A 24379-nucleotide genomic window follows, 5' to 3' on the forward strand; every position below is an offset into this window, starting at 1 on the left:
TTCTAGTATTCGACATACATAATAAATGTAGCATATTATTGAAAGTTATCAAACTTGCTACTGTTTTATAACTTATTCAGGCAAACATTGTGACCACGTTTGATCGGATTTTTTTTAGAAAAGATGCCCTTCAGAGTGTCAACAAGTTGGTTTTTTAACGTGTATACATAATTTCGACCAACGTGACTGACATTCAAGCTTGATTTACCTTTTTTAAACAAAATAAAATATTGAGGAAAGTTGAGAAGGAATTGAGACTTCTGAATTCTTCACGCGCTGTTTTGCATATTTGACTCAGTCATCTAGCATTTGAGCTCGCATGACGCTGTTCAAAATTGACTTATATCTACTGTATAAAAGAGAATACTAAGTTCAATAAAACAAAAGGTTCTTTGACACTCGAGCAAAAAGGTTGGTGCTGGAAAATTGTTAAATCAGGCAAAGTGTTGTCCATGTCATCGGTGAACATACAATAGCTAACAATGACCGGGTTTTACAATTGTAAAGAAGAATTCATGTCATGTTAGAGAGAAATGTTTTACAGCATCTGTATATGTCGTAGGTACTGTTGTCTTAAGTGGTATACAATCAAATTCAGACATGTTATTTGCTTGCATGTCAATTGTTTTTATTTGCAATTAAATAAAAAGCCGATATAAATCAATTAGTAACTAAATGCCCCAAACTCCAATTTGAACAAAGACAGCCACCATCAACAAATCAGCCATCTATTTTATCGAAAAAGATAATAAACATTGCAACAAAGACCAAAACTCATAGATAGATAGCGAACACCGGTTGCCATGTAAACAATATTTAATGGAATGTAAATGTCTCTTTGAAAAATACACGTAAGGCGATAAAACACACAATACGTTTGCACGGAAGAAGACTACTTTGATATTTGTTTCAGTGAAAAATATGAGTCCACTGGTACATAAACCATACTAGATCTCAATCCCACACTTCCCTCAACATTTAACAGTAGGAACACACCTATTAACCTGTATACCTTTCCGAATATCTAGTGGATGCTTAAACATTCGTACATGACTTCATTCGACCTTCCGTGTTGTAATGCTTGACCCGTCGTGATCAAATGTGGTACTGGACAATATTTAATTAAAGCAAACTGCTTTATCATGAACGATGAAGTAAAGTTATAAGTGTTAATGTTTGATTATTAAAAGAATGTACTTCTTGTTTCATAAAAAGAGAAACCGCAAGAAATGTTATGACGGTAGTGAAGCAGATGCTCTGCTGAATTGTTCACGATGACGTCGTTGCATGTTTGAACAAATGACATAGCTTTTGATAGGATATAACCAAAGGTCAAATTTGACCTTCACTGTATAATAAGAAGATAGCGTTTCATGGCATCGCGTTTAATAGGATTGGTTAAAATGTTAAACAAAGCGTGTTTCATTAGGCATTGTTGGCCTTGCAACCGGACGACGAACAAAGGGAAATGGCAAAAGCTCGCAGTGACTGGCGTGTACAATTGTGAGAGAATTCAAAGCTACGTTAAAAAGGTGTGGAAACGGAATTAACATCTTTAACCAGAAATTAGTATGTCGTACGTACACTTTTGTACACTATCGGATGAGGCATTAAACCCCTTTCAATTTTATAAACGGTTCAAGCAAAAGCAATTCATATAACTGTTGAAAGAAGTCAGAGGTTGTGGTTACAGAAATTGGATTCCAACCTGTTAAACTCATCATATCACCGACATCTAAACAAAAGGAGATTAATATTACTAATAAGTTTCTAGCTTGAGATTGTTACTACAGGATTATCATGTCTGCGATACATTGCATGCGACAGTTAACAGATAAAACTTTTGCTCAGACTTGTTGCTTCTTTGCATGTATCTTGTATCTGTAATGATGTGCAATTAAATGGAAATCCTATGTCACACAATATGCCGCAATCTCCATGAAGCAAAAACAACTGCCATCACCGATAAAACAGCCTCTATATATCGACGAGCAAGATAGCAAACTGGATATTTCTTTTAACGTGTTAAATTGTATCAATTGAAATATTTCTTATTATGAGGGAAGATTATATACGCTTTTCAAGAATTGGAAAATCATTAAAAAATATTTAGGTATAAATGTTACTTTGCTTGGTATGTATATGTTGTTCTAACTGTTTGAACAAACGAATTACATCACAAAGGAGAAAAAAAGCAAAGAACAATGCATAACAAATATGGCTAGCAGATATCTATCTCATGCAAACAGATATTAGTGAAATGCAATTCAGCTTCGAAATAAAAGGCCTGTGAAAAAATACGCATGTAATCCAGCGGATAGATAAGGCATTTCCCTGAAACGTAAAGCAAATTGAATGCAAGTGCATCATGTTTCTATACAAAGTGAACAATTCTCTATTTGCTTTCAGCATCGATTTGGTATTAAGCAAAGAATTGATATAAACTACTGTGAACAAACACATTTGTTTTTACATTGTAAGAGCCCGTAAGAGTTTGCCGGTGCTCGCACGACTAATGCAGGGGTGTCGCATGGTCAACGTACGCTGTCCGTACGATACTGAGGACACAGGGTGGGGACGCACGGAGCCTGCAGGGAGTAACTTTTGTCGCAGGAGCTTTGTACGCCATCATTGAGGATTCAATACTATATAAACCGGCTCCGCGTGACTTGTCCGCGGTGTCCGTGCGGATATCCTACGACTGCTTATCCATAAGATCCCGTAGGCATATGACTTAAAGATACGATAATACGTAGATCGTACGGATTTCAAAAAGTTGGTAGGAATCGTACGGATATTTGACTGAGGTATGTTGTCTTCTAAAGTGTTTTGATTGAAAGATAGTTCTTACATGCCACAATTGGTTGTGAATCCCCCTTTTGGAAACACAATGTTCGTGTTTTTTTAATGATGTTAACATTTCACACTGTTTCGGTGGCGGCGTTAACCGATAAAACAGCAGTATGTTCAACATTGAATCATTGTTATACTCAATTCTATGTAAGCTTTCGCATTTCTTACGTCAATATGTATGCGAAAAGCTACAGAAACAAGCTCAGTAGCAAAAAGTTAAAACATAAACCCGGTTTAATAGCAGCTTACAGTAATGCTGATCGTCTATTCAAATGGGAAAATTTAATAAAATTTGAGATGGTACTGGTGGATTAAACAGATTCAAGTATAAGTTACAATGTCATGTACGAACACTTAAACATATTTCGTATTATAATCATATTCCGTTTTGTTTAATTCAAAATTCATAAAATCTGCAAACTATTACCTGTTTCCGTAAAGCATGGCAAAGACAATCCATGTTATCCAAATCTATTTCCAAATAAGTCTGCTTTCGTACATGTTTGTTCACAACATTTAAGACAAATATTCTCGTCAGAATAGAGAAAATTTTAATTTATACCTAGAAGAAACAATCTGAACATACAAGTTGAGATATAACTGTTCTGAGTTATGTTTCTATATTGAGCTGAATATTATCGCATAATGAAGCATTGCAAACAACTGCGTTCTATTCATACGGCAACCTATTATATAATTCTAGTATTGATAAATAGAAAGAGCTAACGCTCAGAATTATTATTCAGAGGTTTCGATGCTTTATCTTGTTTCAAGGTTTATTTGCAATTAAATGGAAATATTCTCTGTCAACAAATTAGTTACTAAACGCCACAATATTCCATAGAGGAACAGCCATGGTAAGTGGGATTCGAGCGATTGTTTAGTAACGTTGTGTGACATTCAGCAGATATATTGACATTTACAATTTGTCCACTCTTACTAATTGACATGCACAACATTTTGGAAACGTTTACCAATATTTATCTACTCCTCAATGTTCCGTTGTGTTATAAAGTTGAAACTTCACAGGTTTAAACTAGCAGGGTTGTTCTCCTTTTCTCTCTCTCTCTCTCTCTCTCTCTCTCTCTCTCTCTCTATATATATATATATATATATATATATATACAACACTAGAAAGACTGATATTATTTTATGTATTTCATTGGTGTATCGCTTGTTTCTATGATCTTTATGCATTTAAAACATAAGTTTGACACTGTTTTTATCATGAGTAGACAATTTGAATGCATAGAACTAATACCAGCTCTACATAGGTAGGATTGATTTCACCGTGCCTTCGTGGGAAAAGAAGAACTTGGCAAATATTCAATACTCAGCAAAATAAAATCACGGAATTACAATGTCTTATTAAAAGCATTGAATACGAAATTCAGGACAGGACCGTAAATCAAAGCTTTTGTTTTGCTCTTTGAATACTTCTTTTTAGGTATAGCATACAGATATAATATTGAGATTTTAAAAATATCCTTTCTATTGAGATTTATAACAAAACCTGTTTTCATCAAATGAATGAAATTTAATCCTCGTGTATATGAAGTCAACTGGACAGTTTAAATACATTAAGGCAGAAACACAACCATTGCTTACAATAACAGGAAGCACATTAACATAGATAGTTGTCTTAAATTGTTTGTATGCATAGCGATTGCGTTCTTTTAAGGTTAAAGCCATAGGTTGCAATATCAGTCAGAAATGGTGAAAATTATTTGCTTTAGGATATACTCAAGACATTGGTGCGTTGTAACCAAAGAATGGCATGACGTGATTTTTATAGTGTTAAATCCGTGTACAAAAATACATTTAAATCAATTGTACATGTCATAAGTTATATCCCGGACGGCGTTTTATGCAAATTCTAAGTTGAAATGGGGACGGAAATAATTAATAATTTGTTGCCGAACTTGACCTTTATTTCACTGTGTTTACTGTTAATGTGTACGATAAACACGATAAATCCGTCTTTTCCATGAGTTAATTTCCGGAAGAAATAAAAAGCTACATACACACCGTCCTACCGCATGCTAATTTGAAAAGGGGTCAAAATTGATGGTTTGTATAAAAAGTCCAACTTGACATCTACTTATTTGAATCCGTTGCCCCTTTATGAGTTTGCTATTAGCAGTACAAAACAGACAAACCGACCGACAAACCATCTAGCTAACTCCTATATACTCCCCAAACTGCATGTCGTTGGGGTCTACATCAGCATCATTTTCAGCACTTATTTTGTGAAACCAGCGACACGAAGATAGAAAAAAATAAACAAGTGCACGACCCCGAAAGTACATTTAAACTGAATACTGTTATTCATTATCTCTAAGAATGTTTAATTCAATATAAACTGCATATTCCAAGGAAGGTCGGTCGGGCAATTAATTTTCCAAAAATGAAGACGTTCACATAAAACAGTGAAACATTATGTGTACCTTGTCAACAATGAAAAAGCCTGGCGTCATGTTAATAATAGCACTGGTTAATTTGAGTTTGTTTTCATAAATATTTAAAAAAAACATTTTCACCTGAAAGTATGGCAACGTTTAAGGAACATCTGATTTAAGTGTATACATTTTATCTTAAAGACATCCTTATGACGAAGAATATTGTCTTAACTTAATGCACTCAGCCAGCGTTATTTCATAGAAAAAGAGCGCTCATGAAAAAACACAAGGTTGATAGCATGAAATGAACATTTTAAAGTCGAATTAACGCTCCCGTAGTTGCTCAATTTGATACAAACGCATGAGGATTTTTTTATCCTAACACACAACTTTAGATTAATATAACCCCTTAAACTCTCAGCTGAAAATTGCATTTTAATGGCACCAGTAGCATAAGTACGAGATCATACAATTCAACTGATTACAGTGTAAATGTTCAAAAACACACTATAAGAGGCGAGTAGAGATTGTCGTACACAAGTATCGTAAATGTTCAAACAAACACTATAAAAGAGGCGAGTAGAGATTGTCGTACACAAGTATCACCGGATTAATTTCTAATGTATTACGACACGATATAAATATCGCGCTGCATGCAAGTACCTTTGTTCGCGGGTTGTTAAGAATATTGTCTAATTATCAATGGCTTGGCCTTTTACTGATGGCATTATGGTAAATATGTACGAAAATAAATAACTTATTGAAAATATTGATTACTGGCAAAGAACGTTTTAAGGTCAAAAACATTTATAAAAATAATAATAATATCACATAGAAGTCCTGGTGTCATATATAATTCATAAATGACACAACAAGGTGGGTTTCTTGTAGATAAAATTTGTCTTGCACAATTAGAATTTTTTTTTTTCTGATGATCAAATTGCAATAAACTGTCCAAAACAAAGTCAGGAAAATGTATCCGTTTAAGAATGCGGCCTAAATATCCTCAAGTTGATGCCGACTTCGACATGGCTTGTAGTTTTAAGAGTACAATTATCACTAATTTTGGAGCAATTGTGACGTTGAAAATTCATTAACTAGTTTAAACCGCACCTGTTTCACTGACCGTTCCAATGCTTTAACTCATTCAGTTGCTAATAAATATAGTTTATACATGTGTGGTATGTCTGTGGTGTTTTGTACGTTGTGCGTTTCTCGTTTCGTATGAGCGTATATTTGATATTAGGTCTTTAAACATGTTTATCTTTATTGTTTGCTACTGAGCTTGTCATAATATCCTTCAATGTGATATCCTTTAAGGAGCAAACACGATTTAATCTTTATAAGTTTGTTATGAGTTTTTGCAAAGTTCCTTTGCAAGTATGTCTGTATATTTTTTTATTAAAGTTCCATTAATCAAAGTTGTTTTCAAAGTTATAAAATATTACTTCAACAGATTTGTTTCACTTTGACGTAACATTATTTTGATCATCATCACATGACACGCCTAAATGAAAACTCAGTTAAAAATCACCGGGAGGTTTACAACATTCAGTCGCGCTAAATTTCTCTAATTTGATGTTACTATATTTATTGTTTTCTACATAGAATGATTCTCGTATACGACCTACGGAAGATATTGCTACCGGATTATAATGAATTGAGGCAAACATTGTGACCGCGTTTGATCGGAATCGTGTGGAAAACTATCCATCCGGATTGTCAAAAAGATGATTCTATTAGTGAGACCTGTAAGCTTTCTTTTGACTGAAGTGACCCGCATTCCTTGTCTCAAAGCAAACGAAAAAATTGATGAAATGGAGAAGCAGATGGGACTTCTGAATTTTTCACGCGGAAATTTGCATACTTGAAAAATTCTTGAAGTTTTATGAAATCAAGTTCCCTGAAGCCTTGAACGAACATGATATTCGTATCCACCAAGTCATCAGGCAAGTATTGACCCTGTTGATCGGTTGAGGGACAATAGTTCACCATAACTGGAAGGTGCTCTCTCATTACTGATGTGAGGTAGAGCTAGAAATAATCATTATCGGCTTTAATGCCATTTTATGTCCGGTTTTGTTCAGCACATTTTTAATACTTGTATATTATCATATAAGACTTTAGAATTGTGTTTTCCTGTTTAGAGCTAGTAACACAAAAAGCCACATATGTATTACCAGAGAAAGAAGTCCTGGTGACCAATATGGTAACCTCTACAATGGAACGGACTAAACCCTGCAATAAAGTGTTAAAGAAATGTTAAGTAATAAGATTCTTGATACATCCCATTACCATGTACGATGATATTATGTATCCAAAGCCCTGTAAGAGACAGTCAATAGTTAGAAGTAAATTCATCGGCTTGTATGTAAATCATCGCTTGGGCTTATTTGCAATTTAATGGAAATACTCTGTCAAGCAATAAGTTACTATATGCCACAATCTCCACGTTGGACAGCAACAGCCATAATTAACAAAACAGCCTAGCTACTCGTATTTTGACGCGAACGATAATGTTTTGCTTTGATATGAACGTTTTCGTCTTACCAGTAAGGGATAATGGCACGACTGCTTTAAACTGTTTAACATATTATAATATTAGGACAAGAACAAAACTAATATGTCTACTTTTCTGTGTCGATAGTTTAATTGTTTTAAAATTACAAGCAATATATGTTCTTTGCAAATATTTATTTACCTAGGAAGCATTCATTTCGGCTTCTTAAATATCTCACGTCCAGGCCTCATCCATACAAATTTACTTTTGTAACATTTCTGCCTTATTCTCAGATGGAAATGATATTCCTTAATTCACATAAATAAATGGGTTATTGTTGAGGACGACGCGATGTTCTCCGAACAAATGACTGGTTGATTGTCAATCAGTTTGTTTATACTGGTGAGAAAAGACACCTTGTAGAAGGTGTTTGAATGTACCAAACAATGCGGTATTCATGTCAGTGTCAAACTGCTTTTATTCCATAGTATAGCTAAAGGACTTTACCGGAAACTCGAGATAAACAGTAAAGACATACAATAGATAACTTTGCCCACAACCACGTTACAACTACAAAGTTCAAACCAATCAGGTCAACTGCATTTAAGTGAATAGATTTTACATTGCTTTGAACAACTACAAAGAACTTTACAAAGAACAAAAAACTTTTCTATCCATTTATCTGAGTGTGACAAAAGTTGTAGATTTTTACTAATTAAATTGTTCTAAATCAAATTATCAATTAATAATTAATTTAAACCGTGGATTTGTTTGTCAATTAAACAGCTGCATGATATTCGATACCTTTGTCGTTTTCAACTGTTGAATATCAGCATAATAATTAAAATAGAGAAAGAGAGACTGTTTTTCGATAAGGCGGCAACGTTGTTAGTTTTATTTAAAGAATCGTATCTCGTGCCGTTTTCTGACAGGAGTACAATATATTTTCTACAGAAACTGACAAATCTCAATGAGAAAAAACTTAACGGAAAAAGGCCCTTTTATAGTAGTTTCAGGTGTAAGCGTCGAAGAACAGTCAAAGGAAAATGTCCAATTGTACATAAACCATACTAGATCTCAAACTCACACTTCCCACAACAGTTACCAATAGAGGCACACGTAATATGTATGCCTCATCGGATGTCTAGTGGATGCTTTAACATTCATACAAGCATTAGGTTTATCTATCATTCGATATACTGTGTTGATATAATGTTTGAACCAACAAGATCACACTGGGTACTAGACTAGATTTTATTAAAGCAAACTGTTTGATAATGTACGATGAAGCCATGACTAAATAGTTATTGTTAATTCTAGAATATAAATTACTATTTTCCTCTTTTTCCTAAAAAGGGAATCCGCAAGACGTTTGATTACGATAGGGAAAAAGATGATCTGCTGAACTGTTCACGTTGATTTCTTTTCATATTTAAACAAATGCTCTCGGTTCGATAAGACATTACCTTATTCAACTTCGACCTCTCCAGTATAATAAAGAAACAAAGTTTTTCATGTAATCTTCTTTCATATGATTGGTTAGGAAAAGATCACGGTGAATGGCGTTGGAACTTGGTACCAATATCAGAAAGAAATTCAAGCTACTCTTAAAGGGTATCGTTTTAACGGAAAAAACACCGTTTTACCTGGAATTATATATCGTATGTACACTTTTGTACATTATCAACTAAAGGCTGTTAAACTCCATACAACTATTGAACAGATGACACAAAAGCATTGCATATAAGTATTGACAGTTAAAAGTCTTCCTCGTAACAGAAATTAGATTCCAATCTGTTACGCTTAAGAATTGCACCAACATGTAATAAAGTGTTATATAAACTTTATATTACTATTCTGTTTCTCGTTGCATCTTGCGCAAACTATTGAAGATATATTCAGACTTGTTGTTTCCTTGCATGCACATTGCATCTGCTACGATGTGCAATTAAATGGAAATCCAATGTCAAACAAAATGCCGCAATCTCTACGGAGGAAAACAACAGCAATCACCGATAAACCATCCTCTTCATATTGACGAGCAAGGTAATAAACTATACAGCAAAGCAGAACAAACAGCGTAAACAGACATCTTACTCACGTCGTAAACACATTAGTGTAAAATGTAAATCAGCATAAAAAGAAAAACTGTTGAACAAACATGCATTTACACCACAGAAGAGATCAATTATGTGCGCATGCAAAACTTTATATCCATTACCGTGAACAAAGACCTTCGTTTAACCCCAAGTGTCAATGAGCGGACGGATGGACAGACGAAAGGAAAGACGGACAACGTACAGACAGACAGACACACAGACTGTATACACAATTCAGATCAAAGACGAATTACATAAAAAGACAAAACAGAACGCTGATATAATACCCTGATCATAGCCCCGATACGTGCTCCGGACAAGGATATTTCTGCAAAATTGCACGACCGTACGAAAAGCATTGATTCTTTCAAGAATCGCACGGATTTCTCGAACTCTAAAATAACTCGTTGAAATTGTTTCGCCGAGCTCTCGACTCTTTCCTTGCCGACCTCGTACAACTTTTCGACGATTTCAGCTCACAGTGGCCCCGGTAAAGCTTGTACTGTCTTCGTATGATGTCCACGCAGATTTTCAACACTGCGAGACCCGTAAGAACTTGCTGGTGTACTCATGCCTATTGTACGATGTCGCATGGTCAACGTACGATGTCAGTACGATACTACGGACACCGGACTGGGAATAAGCGATTGTAGAATCGTTTTAAATCGTACGGATATAGTGCGGATAAGTGACCGAGACATTAGGGCGTAGTTCGTTCATTTTGGCTTCTATATTACATTGCATGGAAACTAATTCTTAGGAATATCCACCCATCAGCGATAGTGAATCCCACTTGTAGCAACGCGTCATTTACACTCACACTTTACACTGGTGGTGTGGCTGTGTTACCTCGGAGCCAAACAATCCTTCTTCTTTTTAACTCAGTATAAGCCATTGCATTTGTAATATTAAGCTTATAGTAACCGAATGGGAAAACTGAATAAATCTTTAGATGGTACTAATGAATAAAACCGTTTTAAGTTTATACAAAGTAACAATGTCACATATGAGCACTTGTGCTGAAACAAACTCTGTATATAACGAAAGAACATGCCTATTTTGTAACACTTTTGAAGACGATTATCACTTTTTACTTGAATGTCAATTGTATGCTGAATTACGAGAAATGTATATCAAACCATATTACTTTAAAAGACGGAATATGTTTAAGTTTATTGAGTTGATGACCTCTCAAAAAGCTGATGTTAATAGAAAATTGGCGATGTATGTGTATAAAGCGTTCGAAATACTAAAATCTTTTCATATGTTTTATGAGTAGAAAACATATCGTTTTTTCGCTGTTAACACATCATGTCTTACGACCAATGACTTATTTTGTATAACAATGTACGTTTTATAATGTGTATACTCATGGACATATTGTCTTATGTATTATGAAATAAAACATATATTAAAAAATCAAAAACAAAAATCAACAAAACATGTATAACCAAAATCTATAAAGCTGAAAAATAATACCTTTTTCCATATAGCATGGCAAAGACAATCCATGTAATCCAAACTTATTTCCAAACAGGCGAGGTAAATACAAGTTTATTTTACAACAGATAAAACACTAATAGTCAATGTCAGATGTTAAATGATATCTTGAAGATAAATCAGAATATTATATGTCAAGAGATAACTGATACGAGTCCAATTTCTATACTGAGCTGAAAAATGTCGCATGATAAAGCAATGCATAGAACTGCTTTCTATAAATACGGCATCGCAGAGACAATAGTGGTAGTAAAAACTTGAGACAGTTAACGCTCAGAATTATTATGGAGTTTTCCATGCTTTATCTTGTTGTTAGGTTTTATTTGCAATTAAATGAAAATGTTCTCTGTCTACCAATTATTTACTAAATATCACAATTTCCATAGAGGAATATGACAAACAGCAATGCTCAGTGGACTTCGAGAGATTATTGTGTAACGCTGTGTGTCATTCAGCGAATCTAGTGTCATTACACTCTTAATATATGACATGCATAACAAGGTTGGCTTGCATTTACCTACTCGTCCAGTCTCTGTTGGAATATGATGTTGAAACTACACAGGTTTGAATAATAAGGGTTGTTTGCATTTCTTTTATACTAATTTCATTCCTTCGTACATGTAGATACTTCACCTTTTTTGTATATATTTACATACGTTACGGCGCAGTGGTGATGTAATAGTTTGTAAATATAACATGTGTAATAACTATGCAAATTAAGTAACCGCACCACAGAAAAGTGTATGCATACGCACTGTCAAAACTGTAAACAAACATGCTTTTGGCACTTGGTTTAAAAGATGTTCTGTCGGTGTCAACAATATCAGCTCCACGATTTTACGAATGGTAAAAAGTCTGGGGTTATCTTCCGTCTAATCATAGCGCCAGAACATACCTAGTCCTGAAATTGGCGGACAGCAAGGTTCCTGTGAACCAGATTATGAAAAAAATCGGCACATAAGAACATATCATCTACACGTAAATTAAAAATCAACAAAAGGAAATATCCAACGTCCTGTACTTCAGTGAAAGTACTCCGTTAACTTCCATGCAAAATGCTCAGTATAGGCAGTGCGTCAGCGATGCTCAAGTTCACACAGTCACTGATCTCACACCAACTCTCACTGTTTCTGGTAGATTTTACAACATATTTGGTGCTTCAATTCACGGAAGTTATATCCATGTACACATCCATCAAAACGACAAAATCCATGTGGTAATCCACCAGCTATAATGCTAATTTGCATATTTAAAGCGACAATGACAATGACTCACGCCTTTTCAAACTTCATCCGCTAAATTCTATGTTTACACACGCGTGTTTACTGATAACGTCACTCAGTTATACTACTGCTTTTATTATCGAATTGATTGATTTAAATGCATTACAATATTAAGTATTGTTGTTTTTAATTAAAACTTTTGAAAATCGATTTATACTTGAAACATGATCTATGGTTTTTGCTGTAAATAAAATGCTTTCATGTTGGACTATTTTTTTGGCGGATAAATGAGCCTTATAATACCCAATGCAAATACATCGCTCTGGGACACGGGTTCTGAAGAAACCTTGACCCAGATTTCGACTGTAAATGAGTTTTATCATATTAAATGGAATCTCGACTTCGTGTTTATTTTGTCTGATCAAGTTTAAAAGTGTTTGACCTCCTGTATGTGTACACGGTTTAATACATGATTAGATTATATGCGTGAATAACTTTAACCTTTACCGAGGCAAGCTTTGCCAGGTTTGTGTGTATTGTCGTTCCTTCGAGGACTCCCATCCGCCTATATTCAACACTCGAAAATGGAAATCTTATTTTAGCACATTGTCGAGCTATGAAAAGAGAATTGCTGGTGAAAAAGGTTGGAAATTATGAAACACAAATTATATAGGTGTTGACATATATTGTAATGTATTTAAATACATTTGTATATATTTATATATAGCCTGTCCAATTGTAGATATTTCCAGTTCCAAGCTCGATATCTAGACGAAAGTGAATATGAACGATGAATTAATTCATTCGCAGGACTGGTGATGTGTTTATCTTGTCGTTGAGTACTTAAAAGTTGGCATTTGTTTGCTTAAATTTTTATTGTCTTGATGCTATCTCCTATCTATCTTGTTTGTTGAGATTTGCTCTTCTTGGCAAATGTAAAGATAAGTTTAACGAAAATGTTTCGTAAAACCGATTTACCGCCAATCTCCGGAAACGTCCTTGTTTTAATAAACATTTTAGATGGTAACTCTTAAACAAATTGAGAGGCATTTGGAGAGAAGCAATTACGGACTGTACAATGATGAATGATTTCATATGCAATCTGTGTTTGCGTGTGTTGCATTGCATGTTAGTCTTCACATTCAAATTTAGATTCACGGCTGAACTTTCGATTAAATTGGTATTACTTTAGCCCTCTACGCTTATTACCAGTGATTCGTTATCGAATATATATATTATTATTGCATCCCTCACTGACATGGGTGCTGAGTGACATTTGGCGATTCCCACGCAAAGTAATGTGAACATATCAAGCAGAAACAACAGCCGTCACAGTTTTATGCTCCCTAATGGCATCCAATAAGTCATTAGCATTACACTTCTGTTGGGTAATTTAAGGTCATGTTCACCACCAAAATTGACGACTGTATGCCCAAGCATTGTCTTAAGTTAATATTGTTCAGGCAAGGTTTTATTGTTCAAGTTGACTGTGGTCCTTACTTTTGACCTGCCAGCTTTAAAATTGGATAGGAGTCATCTAGTGGTCATGACTAACGTTCCTTCCAAGTTTAAGGACCGTAGTGCAAATATAGTGTAGTTATAAATTTTACAATATTAATTTCGGTTCAAGGCCTTCTGACCTCAAAATTAATTGTGGCCACCTTCTGGATATGACCAACCTACCTACCTAGTTTGAGAGCCGAAGGCCCAATCCTACCCTAGATATCAATCTGACAAAATTTTATTAACTGACCGACGGACAAACAGCGTTATGTGCGAAGCAATATACCCTCGCATTTTCGAGTATAAGTGACTGAATTACAATGCCTGATTTATTGCATTGAATTAAATTGATCTGCACCAAAATTCAGGACAGATCCGTACATCTTAGCTTTTGGTTTGCTCTTTGACAGGATTTTTTGATAACTATTCATAAATGATGGGACAAGTATAAGGTTGAATAGACCTAATGTAGTTTTTTGTACGGTATAAATATAAATTTAGTGTAAGGACTATTCACATCAGTTTGGTGATTGCTTGTCTAATCAATTACTAAAACTTCAACTAAACAGTTAGGGAAGTTGAAATTACACGTGGTTTAACTTTAATAGAAGATAAGAGCTAAAGGCAAAGATGAGCACGGCGGAGCGAACGTCAAATCCTCTTCACTTATTCAAAGGTACTCTATTGGACAAATACTAATGCCAGATTGACAGTTATGGGTTTTGTTTTACATACATCAGATTATATCAAGTAACATGACTACCAAGTCATATTAGTTATATCCAACGCTGTGCTAATTTTATTTTTGGCGGGAGGACGAAGAGAGCGAGAGAGAGACAGAGAGAGAGAGAGCGATAGAGAGAAAGAAACAATTTTATAACAAGTATTTTTCATACTTATAATGCACAGTTTTTCGACATACATATTCATGTAAAATAACACTACATTGATAACATAAAACGGATATTTGAAAGTTCACCCAACGCAGGATGATTTTCTTATCATATCACTCAAATATAAATCAATATAAACTCTTAAACTCTCCACGGAATATAGCATCATGAATGACACCAGTACCACATGAGCAAGCGAAAATTCCAGTCAATTGAGTACATCGTAAAGGTTCAAACAAACAATATACTAGAGACAAGCGAATATTGGCGTACACAAGCCTCATTCAAACAATGCTCTAACGTATTGCATACAGCAAGGAATTAATTTCAAATGAATTATGAAACGATATAATTGCAAACCATATCGCGCTGCATGCAAAAGCTTTTGCTGGTGGGTTGTTAAGAATATTGTCAAATTATCGATGGCTTGGGTACATTGCATGTAGATAAAGGTTTTTTTTTAACGAAAATAAATTAATGATCGGAAATATCAATTACTGTCTTAGAACTCGTTAGGTTCAAATATATTGATAAAAATATTTAATAAATAATATCACGGAAAGAATTGCCGTCATAAGAATTGCATAAATGACAAAATATTTTGATCCTTGTGGAGTTATATTGTCTTGAACAGTTAAATGTCCTTTTGATGAGGATAGTGCGCTACACTGTAAGTTGACACCATCCTCCATTAGGCTTCTATGTTTAAGATTGCATTTTTAACATGTGTTTCGTAATTGATTTGGCTTATGGGCTTGTCCCAGTCTTCTACGTAGTGAACTCCCTTGAAGAGCAGTGAGATCTCTTCGACCACGTTCGAAAATAGGATGGATTACATTTTATAAGTGTGTTTGCTTATATACTTCTTTTACATGTATGTTAAATAACGTTCAAATAAATACCATTGTTTTCAAAGTAATACTTTTAGAATGACGTCACATGGTTTTGATTATCAACACATGACATGCATGGTGGCAGTAATAACTGTACGGGGCAAGGAAAGTAGCCGCTTTGAGTAAGTTGTTCTAGTTCCGGTAGTCTTCATTGTATCATATCAATACAGTATGTATCGAAATGTTCTCAATTTCCTGTGACGTTTAAGGAAATTTAAATTATATGTATAATGATATAACAATCAAATAAAACTTTCAATGAATTAATTGTTTATTTTGGGACGTGATCTTTGAGGTCGATTTTCTCCGGTCTGGTGGAAAAAAAAGCATTTATTTCAGTCTGCAGAAAGTTAAATAAAATTCAAATTACAATTACATGCAAAATTTGATACGCATTTCTGTAAACAGACCCTTTCGTTTTAAAACATTGTGTGCAAATGTTTATTATCTGAACGTGTAAGCTTTCATTTGACTGACGTGACCCGTGTATTAGCTTTTAAAGCAAACAAAACTATAAATGAAATTGAGTAGTAGATGGGACTTCTGAGCTCTTCCCGCGGCATGTGTATACTTGACCAAGTGATTTAGCATTTGATTTGACGTAAACCTTCTTGAACTTGTATCAGGCGTAGTTGACCACATAATCAAGCGAAGTGTTGACCAAGCGATTGTTTGACGGACAATAGCTCACCATGACTGGCATGTGCACTTATTACTGATGTGAGGTAGAGATGAATGTTACGTTGATAATAAAGTTTTTTACGGACAAAAGATCATTGTATGTCCAGTTTTGTCCAAAACACGTTTCTATATTTGTATGTAATCAAATAAAGGCTTAAAAAATCTTAACCTGTTTAGAGCCTGTACGACAAAAGCAATTCATATAAGAAGTATCAGAGTAAGAAGTCCTGGTGACGTGAACTGTTATAAAATCTTATTTTAAACGGACACTAAAACTTGTAATAGCGTGTAAACAATAATTTTATAGTCACGATTATCATATCCGATGATAATGTTTGTCCGATGCATTGTAAGAAACAGTCAATATATATACTTGGTCATACTTCTTATCGGCTTGTATGTTAATTTTCGCTTGCGCGTATTTGCAATTAAATGGAAATCCTATGTCAAGCAATTAGTTACTAAGAGCTCCATTCTCCACGTTGGACAGTTACGTCATAACCAACAAATCAGCCTCTCTATTTTGACGCGCAAGATAATAATTTAAGTTTTGCGTTGATATACACGCTTTGTCTTACCAGAATAATGGCACGGTTGCTTTAAACTGTCCAAAGCGGCAGAACATATAACAATATCAGGGCAAGACAAAGACTAAAACGTCTTCAATTTTTTAACGAAGTGTTTCAAGTTTAAAACAACATATGTGCTTTGCAAATAACTATATCACGTAGCAAACTCTCATTTCGGCTTAATGACCAACTCACGATTATGCCTCGTCAATACAAGTTTATTTTTGAAATAGAAACCAGATGTCATGTAAATTCCCGGATGGAAATGATATTCCTAAATTCACATTTATAAATGGATTACTGTTGAAGACGAAGCGAAGTTCTCCAAATACATGACTAGTTCATTGCCACTTAGTTTATTAATCTAGGTGAGAAATTACACCTTGTAGAAGGTGTTTGAATGTACCAAACAATGCGGTATTCATATCATTGTCAAACTGATTTACTCCGTACTATAGATAAAGGACTTTCCCGGAAATTCGAGATAAACAGTAAATACAAACAATATATTGCTTTGCGCAAAACCACGTTACAACTACAAAGTCAACTTTACATTGATTTGAACAACTACACACATCAACACATTCCATTTATCTGATAGTGAAAAAGTTGTAGAGGTTTACTAGTTAAATAGTTTCAAATCATATTATCAATAAATAATTCATTTAAACTGTGGATGTTTTGTCAATTAAACGGCTGCATGGCATTTGGTACCTTTGTCGTTTTTAGCTGTAGAATATCAGCAATAACAGTTATTAAAGATAAATAGAGACTGTATATCGATACGGCAGCGCTGTTGTTATTTTTATTTCAAGACTTATAACTCGTGTTGTTTCATGACAGTAGTACAACATATTTTCTACAGAAATTGGCAAATCTCATTGAGAAAAAACACTAAACGGAGGAAGTATTTTTGATAGTAGTTTCAGGGTAACCGTCGAAGAAGAATCAGGCAAAAAATATGAGTCCACTGATTCACAAACCATCCTATATCTCAAACTAACACTTTTCCTAACATTTAGCAAAAGGTGCACACTTGCAATACACAAACACACAAAATCACTTGCAATAGGCGGTTCATTGGTTAGAAAATGTATTTCTTTTCCAAGAAACGTTAATCAGTTCAAATGATATAAATAATGCACCTATAATGCAAAATGGCATGTTCTGTTGGACCGTCTATATAAATTTCGATTCAACTCTCATCAGCTACCTATGTTTCACACATTGTATGTATAAATATGTAATCAATTACATAGGTAATACGCTATATGGATTTTGAACGGTGGCATACAGGTGACGTACGTGTTATTTATTTTTATCTAGTTTTAACGACTTAGTAATTCCTCCAAATGACTAAGTATCTTGTTAAAACAAGTTATTTTCTCGTTTAACCAATTTACGTATCTCGTTAAAACCAGTTAGTAATTCGTTAAAATGACTAAGTATCTTGTTAAAACGACATATCTTGTAAAACAACTTACGTACGTTGTTAAAACGATTAATGTATCTTGTTAAAACGACTTACGTATCTCGTAAAAACGGAGAATCGGCTTATCAGAAATAATAATAGCACTCAAATTTGCGACATTGTTAACATAGCTGAGGCAAGAGCTGATCTTATTACAAAATACTTTAAAGAGGGACTTATATTCTGATTGGTCAATTATGTCGTTTTAATGAGTAACGTCGGTCGTTCGAACAATGTTATAAGTCGTTTACTGTAAATAAGCTGTGTAAAATTATGGATCTTGAGAAGAATGCTTGATAGTTCTCAAGGGAATAATTAAAATCATGTATAATTAGCGCAACATAACTCAAATTGGAGCACTTGGCTTTCGGAATTATACTCGTTAATCATTAATGAAACACGTCTGAGAGAATATAGAACGCCTTATTTAGTAAAGAATGAATTATAAACATTTGAAAATTTCTCCAGCTTTATTAGCATTCAGAGCGTCTGATTTCACCGGCAGATAATAGGTCATAACTTGACAAATAATTAATTTAGAATGATACACCCGTCAATGCACCACCGATGAAGTTACTGGGATGTAAAAGCAAACCCATTGTGGTACTTGATATTGTTATTGAACCAATGGTTGTTCTATATAAGCAGACTGGATTAATTAATAAAATAAGTGCGTCATATGAAGGCTCAATTTTGATTTACCATCAAGTTTCAAATCAATTTGAAATTAAGTCGTGAATAATTAAAACTAATGGAGTGATTCATTATTATCTGAGGTACAAACTTGAAATCAGTGACGGGGCCTTGATATTTATAATCACAGGGCTTTGAAACATTTTAACCAGGTCATCTTTGATATCACGTTACGTGTCAAACACTTGGCATTTTTCTGCAAAAACTACAATCCACTTTTCATTCATATTGTGTTATTGTATATGATAAAAAGAAACAAAAATGTTTGTTACAGTGTCAGATTGCAATAGATTTCAACTCGTGATCACCAAAGGTAAATATTTCAATCGTTTCTTAACACTCGTAGAATATATATTTTGGACCTGATCCTATGAATATATTCCGATCTTACACGGAAACAAAAATTTATCATATTTCTAAGTTTAACTAAATAAAAACAAGCATACATTTACATAAGAGGAGGAAGAGGAAGTGAAAAACACTACACAATATATTTTGCGATGTGCATCTGGTCGGGATCAAGCACGTGAACGGACCTTTGCCCCAGATGTTCAGTCGGCTAAATTATTGATCAGTTCACTCATTTATGTCAGCATAAAGCAGCACAGAAGCTAATATCTTGAAACAAACTGATATATCTAGAGCTACGTTTTTCAGCAACAATAAGCATTGAATGGTGTATGTTTAAGGTTAAATAAGAGTATACCAACACTGAACTTATTCAGTTGTATATTCAGACTTGTGTTTTGTTTCGATGTTTTAAGTTTAATAAGATTAAACCAACATTGAAACAATATTCGGAATCGAGCTTCGATCTCAACCGATATGGTTTTCTTTGCCACGTATATCCCAAACCTTGTCACCTACTAACCCCGTAACTTCATATTCTCAATAATCAAGTTCAATTGGCTACTATTTGATACCGTAGTACGATATATAAACCAATTATATTTTTTTAATTAAAATGCAACTCAAGACTTGAAATGGATATTTTGTGTGCAAATTCCTGAGATCTTATCTCGTTACCTGATTGTAATATTATGAATAGTTAATTTGCTGATAGAGAAAGGATATATAATATCGCAATGAAATAATTATTATTTTGAGCCGGTACAATCGGCCAGCAATTAAAAAACAAAATTGATCTGTCACTACACTCTAACATGACACTCATTGTAAACACCATTTTTAAGTGTGCTTTGTTTGATAGACTATAGACGCCTCACTGTTTTATGGATGGTTCTTAAAGATTCGTTCAAGTAACATTACAGGTTATTGCTTAAACGTTTTTTCATGCAAATTAATTCAAAATTTCACAACAAAAAACATTTCGATGCTTTAGATAGTTTATTTCATTCTAGCTTACTGTTTAACTGTATTCGTAAAGTATTATTTTGATCATGTTTCAGAAGTTAAAAATTTGTATCAAGTCTTTGCGCATATACGATCGGGTGTTGCAAGTGTGTTTCTTTCGCGAACCCTCCAATTCTCATAGTGCACTTTTCATATCAATATGGTAGATAAAATATACACACTTTGCATCGTGTTAGCATACGATCTACGATACGCCAATGCTGTTAAGGGAAGGCCCTCCATATTACGTTAGTGGCCTGTTTGTTCCTTGACCAACGTTGGTTATAATATGTCTGTCACCATCAAAATGTATTTGTGTAATAGCTTGTAAACACAGTTTAGTTTTCTACGCCCCGTTACAACTATCATGTAGACGATATGTAACGAAATTCTATTACAAAACATAATAATAAAAAAAATAAAGTTGGTAGGAAAAATATCTTAAAATAAAAACTTACTTCAAACAAGTAGGTGATGGATTAGTCAATTAGCATTATTGTTTTAAAAATACAGAACACCAATTTAAATGGCATGTTCTAACATACAAAAATCGATAAAACATGTATATCAAACTATAAATAAAACAATAGAAACTACAGACACAAGCCCATTTAAACAACACATGACCGGTCAAACACAAACCATACTTATACTGGTGATAAATTTGACAGTATTTATTCAATAAAATATTATTAAACAATACATTAAAACGTCATACATACCATAACGAGTTATCCAAGATCGCACAAATGTTAATGCTTTATTAGGATTTTAACCTTCCATTAAATCCTTAAATAGATCAAGATTTCCAGTGTGAACTGTTAACATTTGAATCGCATGCACGCAGAACGATAAAACTGTGTATTGATTTTAAGGAAACAACTAAGCTTTGCCCCTGACTGTCACTTAAATTATCCATTCAACTCCTCAAATCGCCATTGACGTTTATTTCAGTTAATGTTACCCTTAAACTTCTATTCTCAAAGTATGTCTATACGTTTTGCCTTGTGTGAACTACTCGTCTTTAGCCCATGATGTCAATTTTCAATTCGTTTGCAGGGGAAGCCTGCTAACATCTGAGAGATGTAGAAAGCATCGATGGTTTTGTTATTTTCACTAGTCACATGAATTGAGATACAGCCTCAACCGCAAAGTGTTCTGGAATGGTTTTATGAACCATCTCGAAATTTTAAAACATTTACTTTTAGCTAGTTGGATAATTGGTCATATTTCTAAGATGAATTTAAAGTATATAAACAACTTTGGTATACCAGAAAATATGAAATTAAGAAATATGAGAAAATGATGTACATATTAGTTCAGTATGAACACATTTGAAAAAAGTAGAGGGGATTGAATATATTTGCTCAGTACATCAAAACAACTTTTGTTGCTATTTTTATAATGAATAAATTATCAGAACACTACTACCGTAAAGGAAATATATTGTGATTACATGATTAGTTGGCGGAGCATACTTTGTTATTTATTTTCATTTAAATGTGTTTTCAATAAAGGAATAAAAAAGAAATGTAACAGTTTTCTAAGAGGGTTAATTATGTTGGTTCATGAGAAAAACATGCTTTAGACAGATATGCAATAGGATAAAACAGATTAGTTAATTTGCTCATTTATTATTGTAGCACACATATTCTGTTTTGAACAAATATGGGATAAGGACGTATTTGCCAAACACAGCCTCCTGAGAATCAAGGTCCGTGTAAAAGAGAATTTGGGGAGTGTTTGCAGTATTAATTGCATTTATTTATTTACTGGATTGTTAGAACATGATTTATTCACAGCTTGAAATACTTTGCAATATCATACATTCTTTATTACGTTTTGTTATCGTTATTTCTGATGTGACAATAGAGTCCAAAATTAAGCACCGGGCGCACAACGTTATAATTTTGGACACATCAAAAGTTTTATTTCTGGCAAGACCAACACCGTGGCACGGGTGTGTATATAACATATAAATGACTAGAAATATAGTTATTTTCAAGGATGAGATATCTCTCTGAACAGTGTCACAATAGAAACCCATGTCACATATTTTTTTCTAGCATAGCATATTTCAATAACTAAACTTGACAGTAAGCGTTAATATTACAAGGACATTCACGCGTAGTTAAAGATATTTCATCGCAAACCGGTAATTCAGATATCAAGTATAATAACGGTGCGATAAAGTGCCAGCTATGTTCAACTAAAAGGACTAATTTTGTCAGCAACCAGCATATACAAAAAATTAGGAACTAGCATTTAAGTAGTTATCAAATGTTTGACATTATTGTTGTCATTATAAGTTCAGCAGATAGCTTTTTTTTATCCCGATTGAATGTAAAGCAAAATTGTTTGAAATCATTACTCCAACTGTTGACGTCAAGTATCCAATACATTATTGATATACGAATTTATTTGATGTAATAAATACAATAATATGTATTCAATTGTGACCCGGCAAGTACGAACGTAAGTTGAATACTGAACAATGCAATTTATCCTGTATACTTGAAAGACTCGTTTATTGAGTCGCCTTCGAAGCATAGCCGACACACTTTGATTATATTGTCTGGCATTGTCGTCCGTGCAGTCATCGACGGAAACGGCTTCACACTTTCGATTCAAGTCAATAACTTGTTGTGAATCATTCAAACATGATTTTGATCAATGACATTTTTGTTCATAATAGCTTATGTGACTCCAATGAATTCTTGCAAGTATTAGTGTAGTTAATTTAACCATTATCCATTTAAACGCTTCTTTTCGGCTTGTGGGCTCGTCCCTGTAGGTTTCATTGTTTTATTAAAATACTAACATAAGGAGTTGATATTTGATTTTTAAAATTTTAGGATATTAACTAAAATAACCTTCAATGGACTGAAGATATTGATGACTAATGTCTAAAGTTGTTTAATTAATACTAAGGGCCTTGTTTAACAATATACTTACTGAACGTACTGAAGTCGAATTATAAATACGCAATGTTTCCTGGCAACCTGATTAGTTTGGTATTTTTACAGTCTCATTTGATTACACAATTTGCTGTAGGGAAATATTTGATTTTCTTACATTTTTCGTAAAACTGGTTCATTTGAGTTTGGGGGTTTATGTGTTCAAATGTTTAAATGTACCTAAGCTTTTGTTACACAAGAGTTTAGAAGCTTTCCATTCACATTTGTTTTGAGGAGATCTCGTAAATAAATAAAGTCCACAGCTGAATTCCGATTAACACAATCACGTTTTATTACAGTATCTTAAGTAGTTTAATGACAATCCAGGGAAATATTGCATTTTTGAATGAATTAATGATTACTGTTGTATAGGGAAATGGGGGGGGGGTGACAAAAACTAAACAGCTTTCATTAACAAACAAGAATAGCGCTGGAAGCGATGGATGTTCTACATACGCCCGTCGTCTACGAAACGGCAGAATTTCTAATACAACGTACTGGTGGAAGGTAAATTGTTGCAGCATTATTTTACACTGTTGGAAGGATTCATAACATGGACAGATATGGACAGGTTTGAGAAATAAATTTAAAGGTAATTTACTAGAAATGAAAAAAGAAGCAATTGAAATCAACAACTATTGAAAATATTGCGCGGACAAACTCCTGCCAAAAATGTCAGAAAAAATATGGTTCTGGATAGATTTGAACCGCTACCTTGAAACCCTCAAAATATTTGTAGTCCTGTGCTTAACAACATAAGCTAAAGCATTTAAATTAAAGATTTCCAGTGGA

At 33.9% G+C, this 24379-nt stretch overlaps 1 protein-coding gene across 3 annotated transcripts in view; it reads right to left on the reverse strand.

Annotated features, from left to right (window-relative positions):
• Nucleotides 1-24379, reverse strand: part of LOC128206988 (neo-calmodulin-like) — a 45745-nt gene that overhangs the window by 15869 nt on the left and 5497 nt on the right. For 2 of the 3 annotated variants that reach the window (XM_052909760.1, XM_052909757.1), the window contains exon 1: nt 3281-3498. The exons of the other annotated variant lie outside the window; for it this stretch is intronic. In XM_052909760.1, coding sequence (XP_052765720.1) covers nt 3281-3313 — 33 coding nt within the window. In that variant the 5' untranslated portion in view covers nt 3314-3498. Of the gene's footprint in view, nt 1-3280; nt 3499-24379 lie in introns of those variants that run through there. 3 annotated transcript variants of the gene reach the window in all.

This window comes from Mya arenaria, chromosome 10 (assembly GCF_026914265.1).
Source record: "Mya arenaria isolate MELC-2E11 chromosome 10, ASM2691426v1".
In the NCBI taxonomy this organism is placed as follows: Eukaryota; Metazoa; Mollusca; class Bivalvia; order Myida; family Myidae; genus Mya; species Mya arenaria.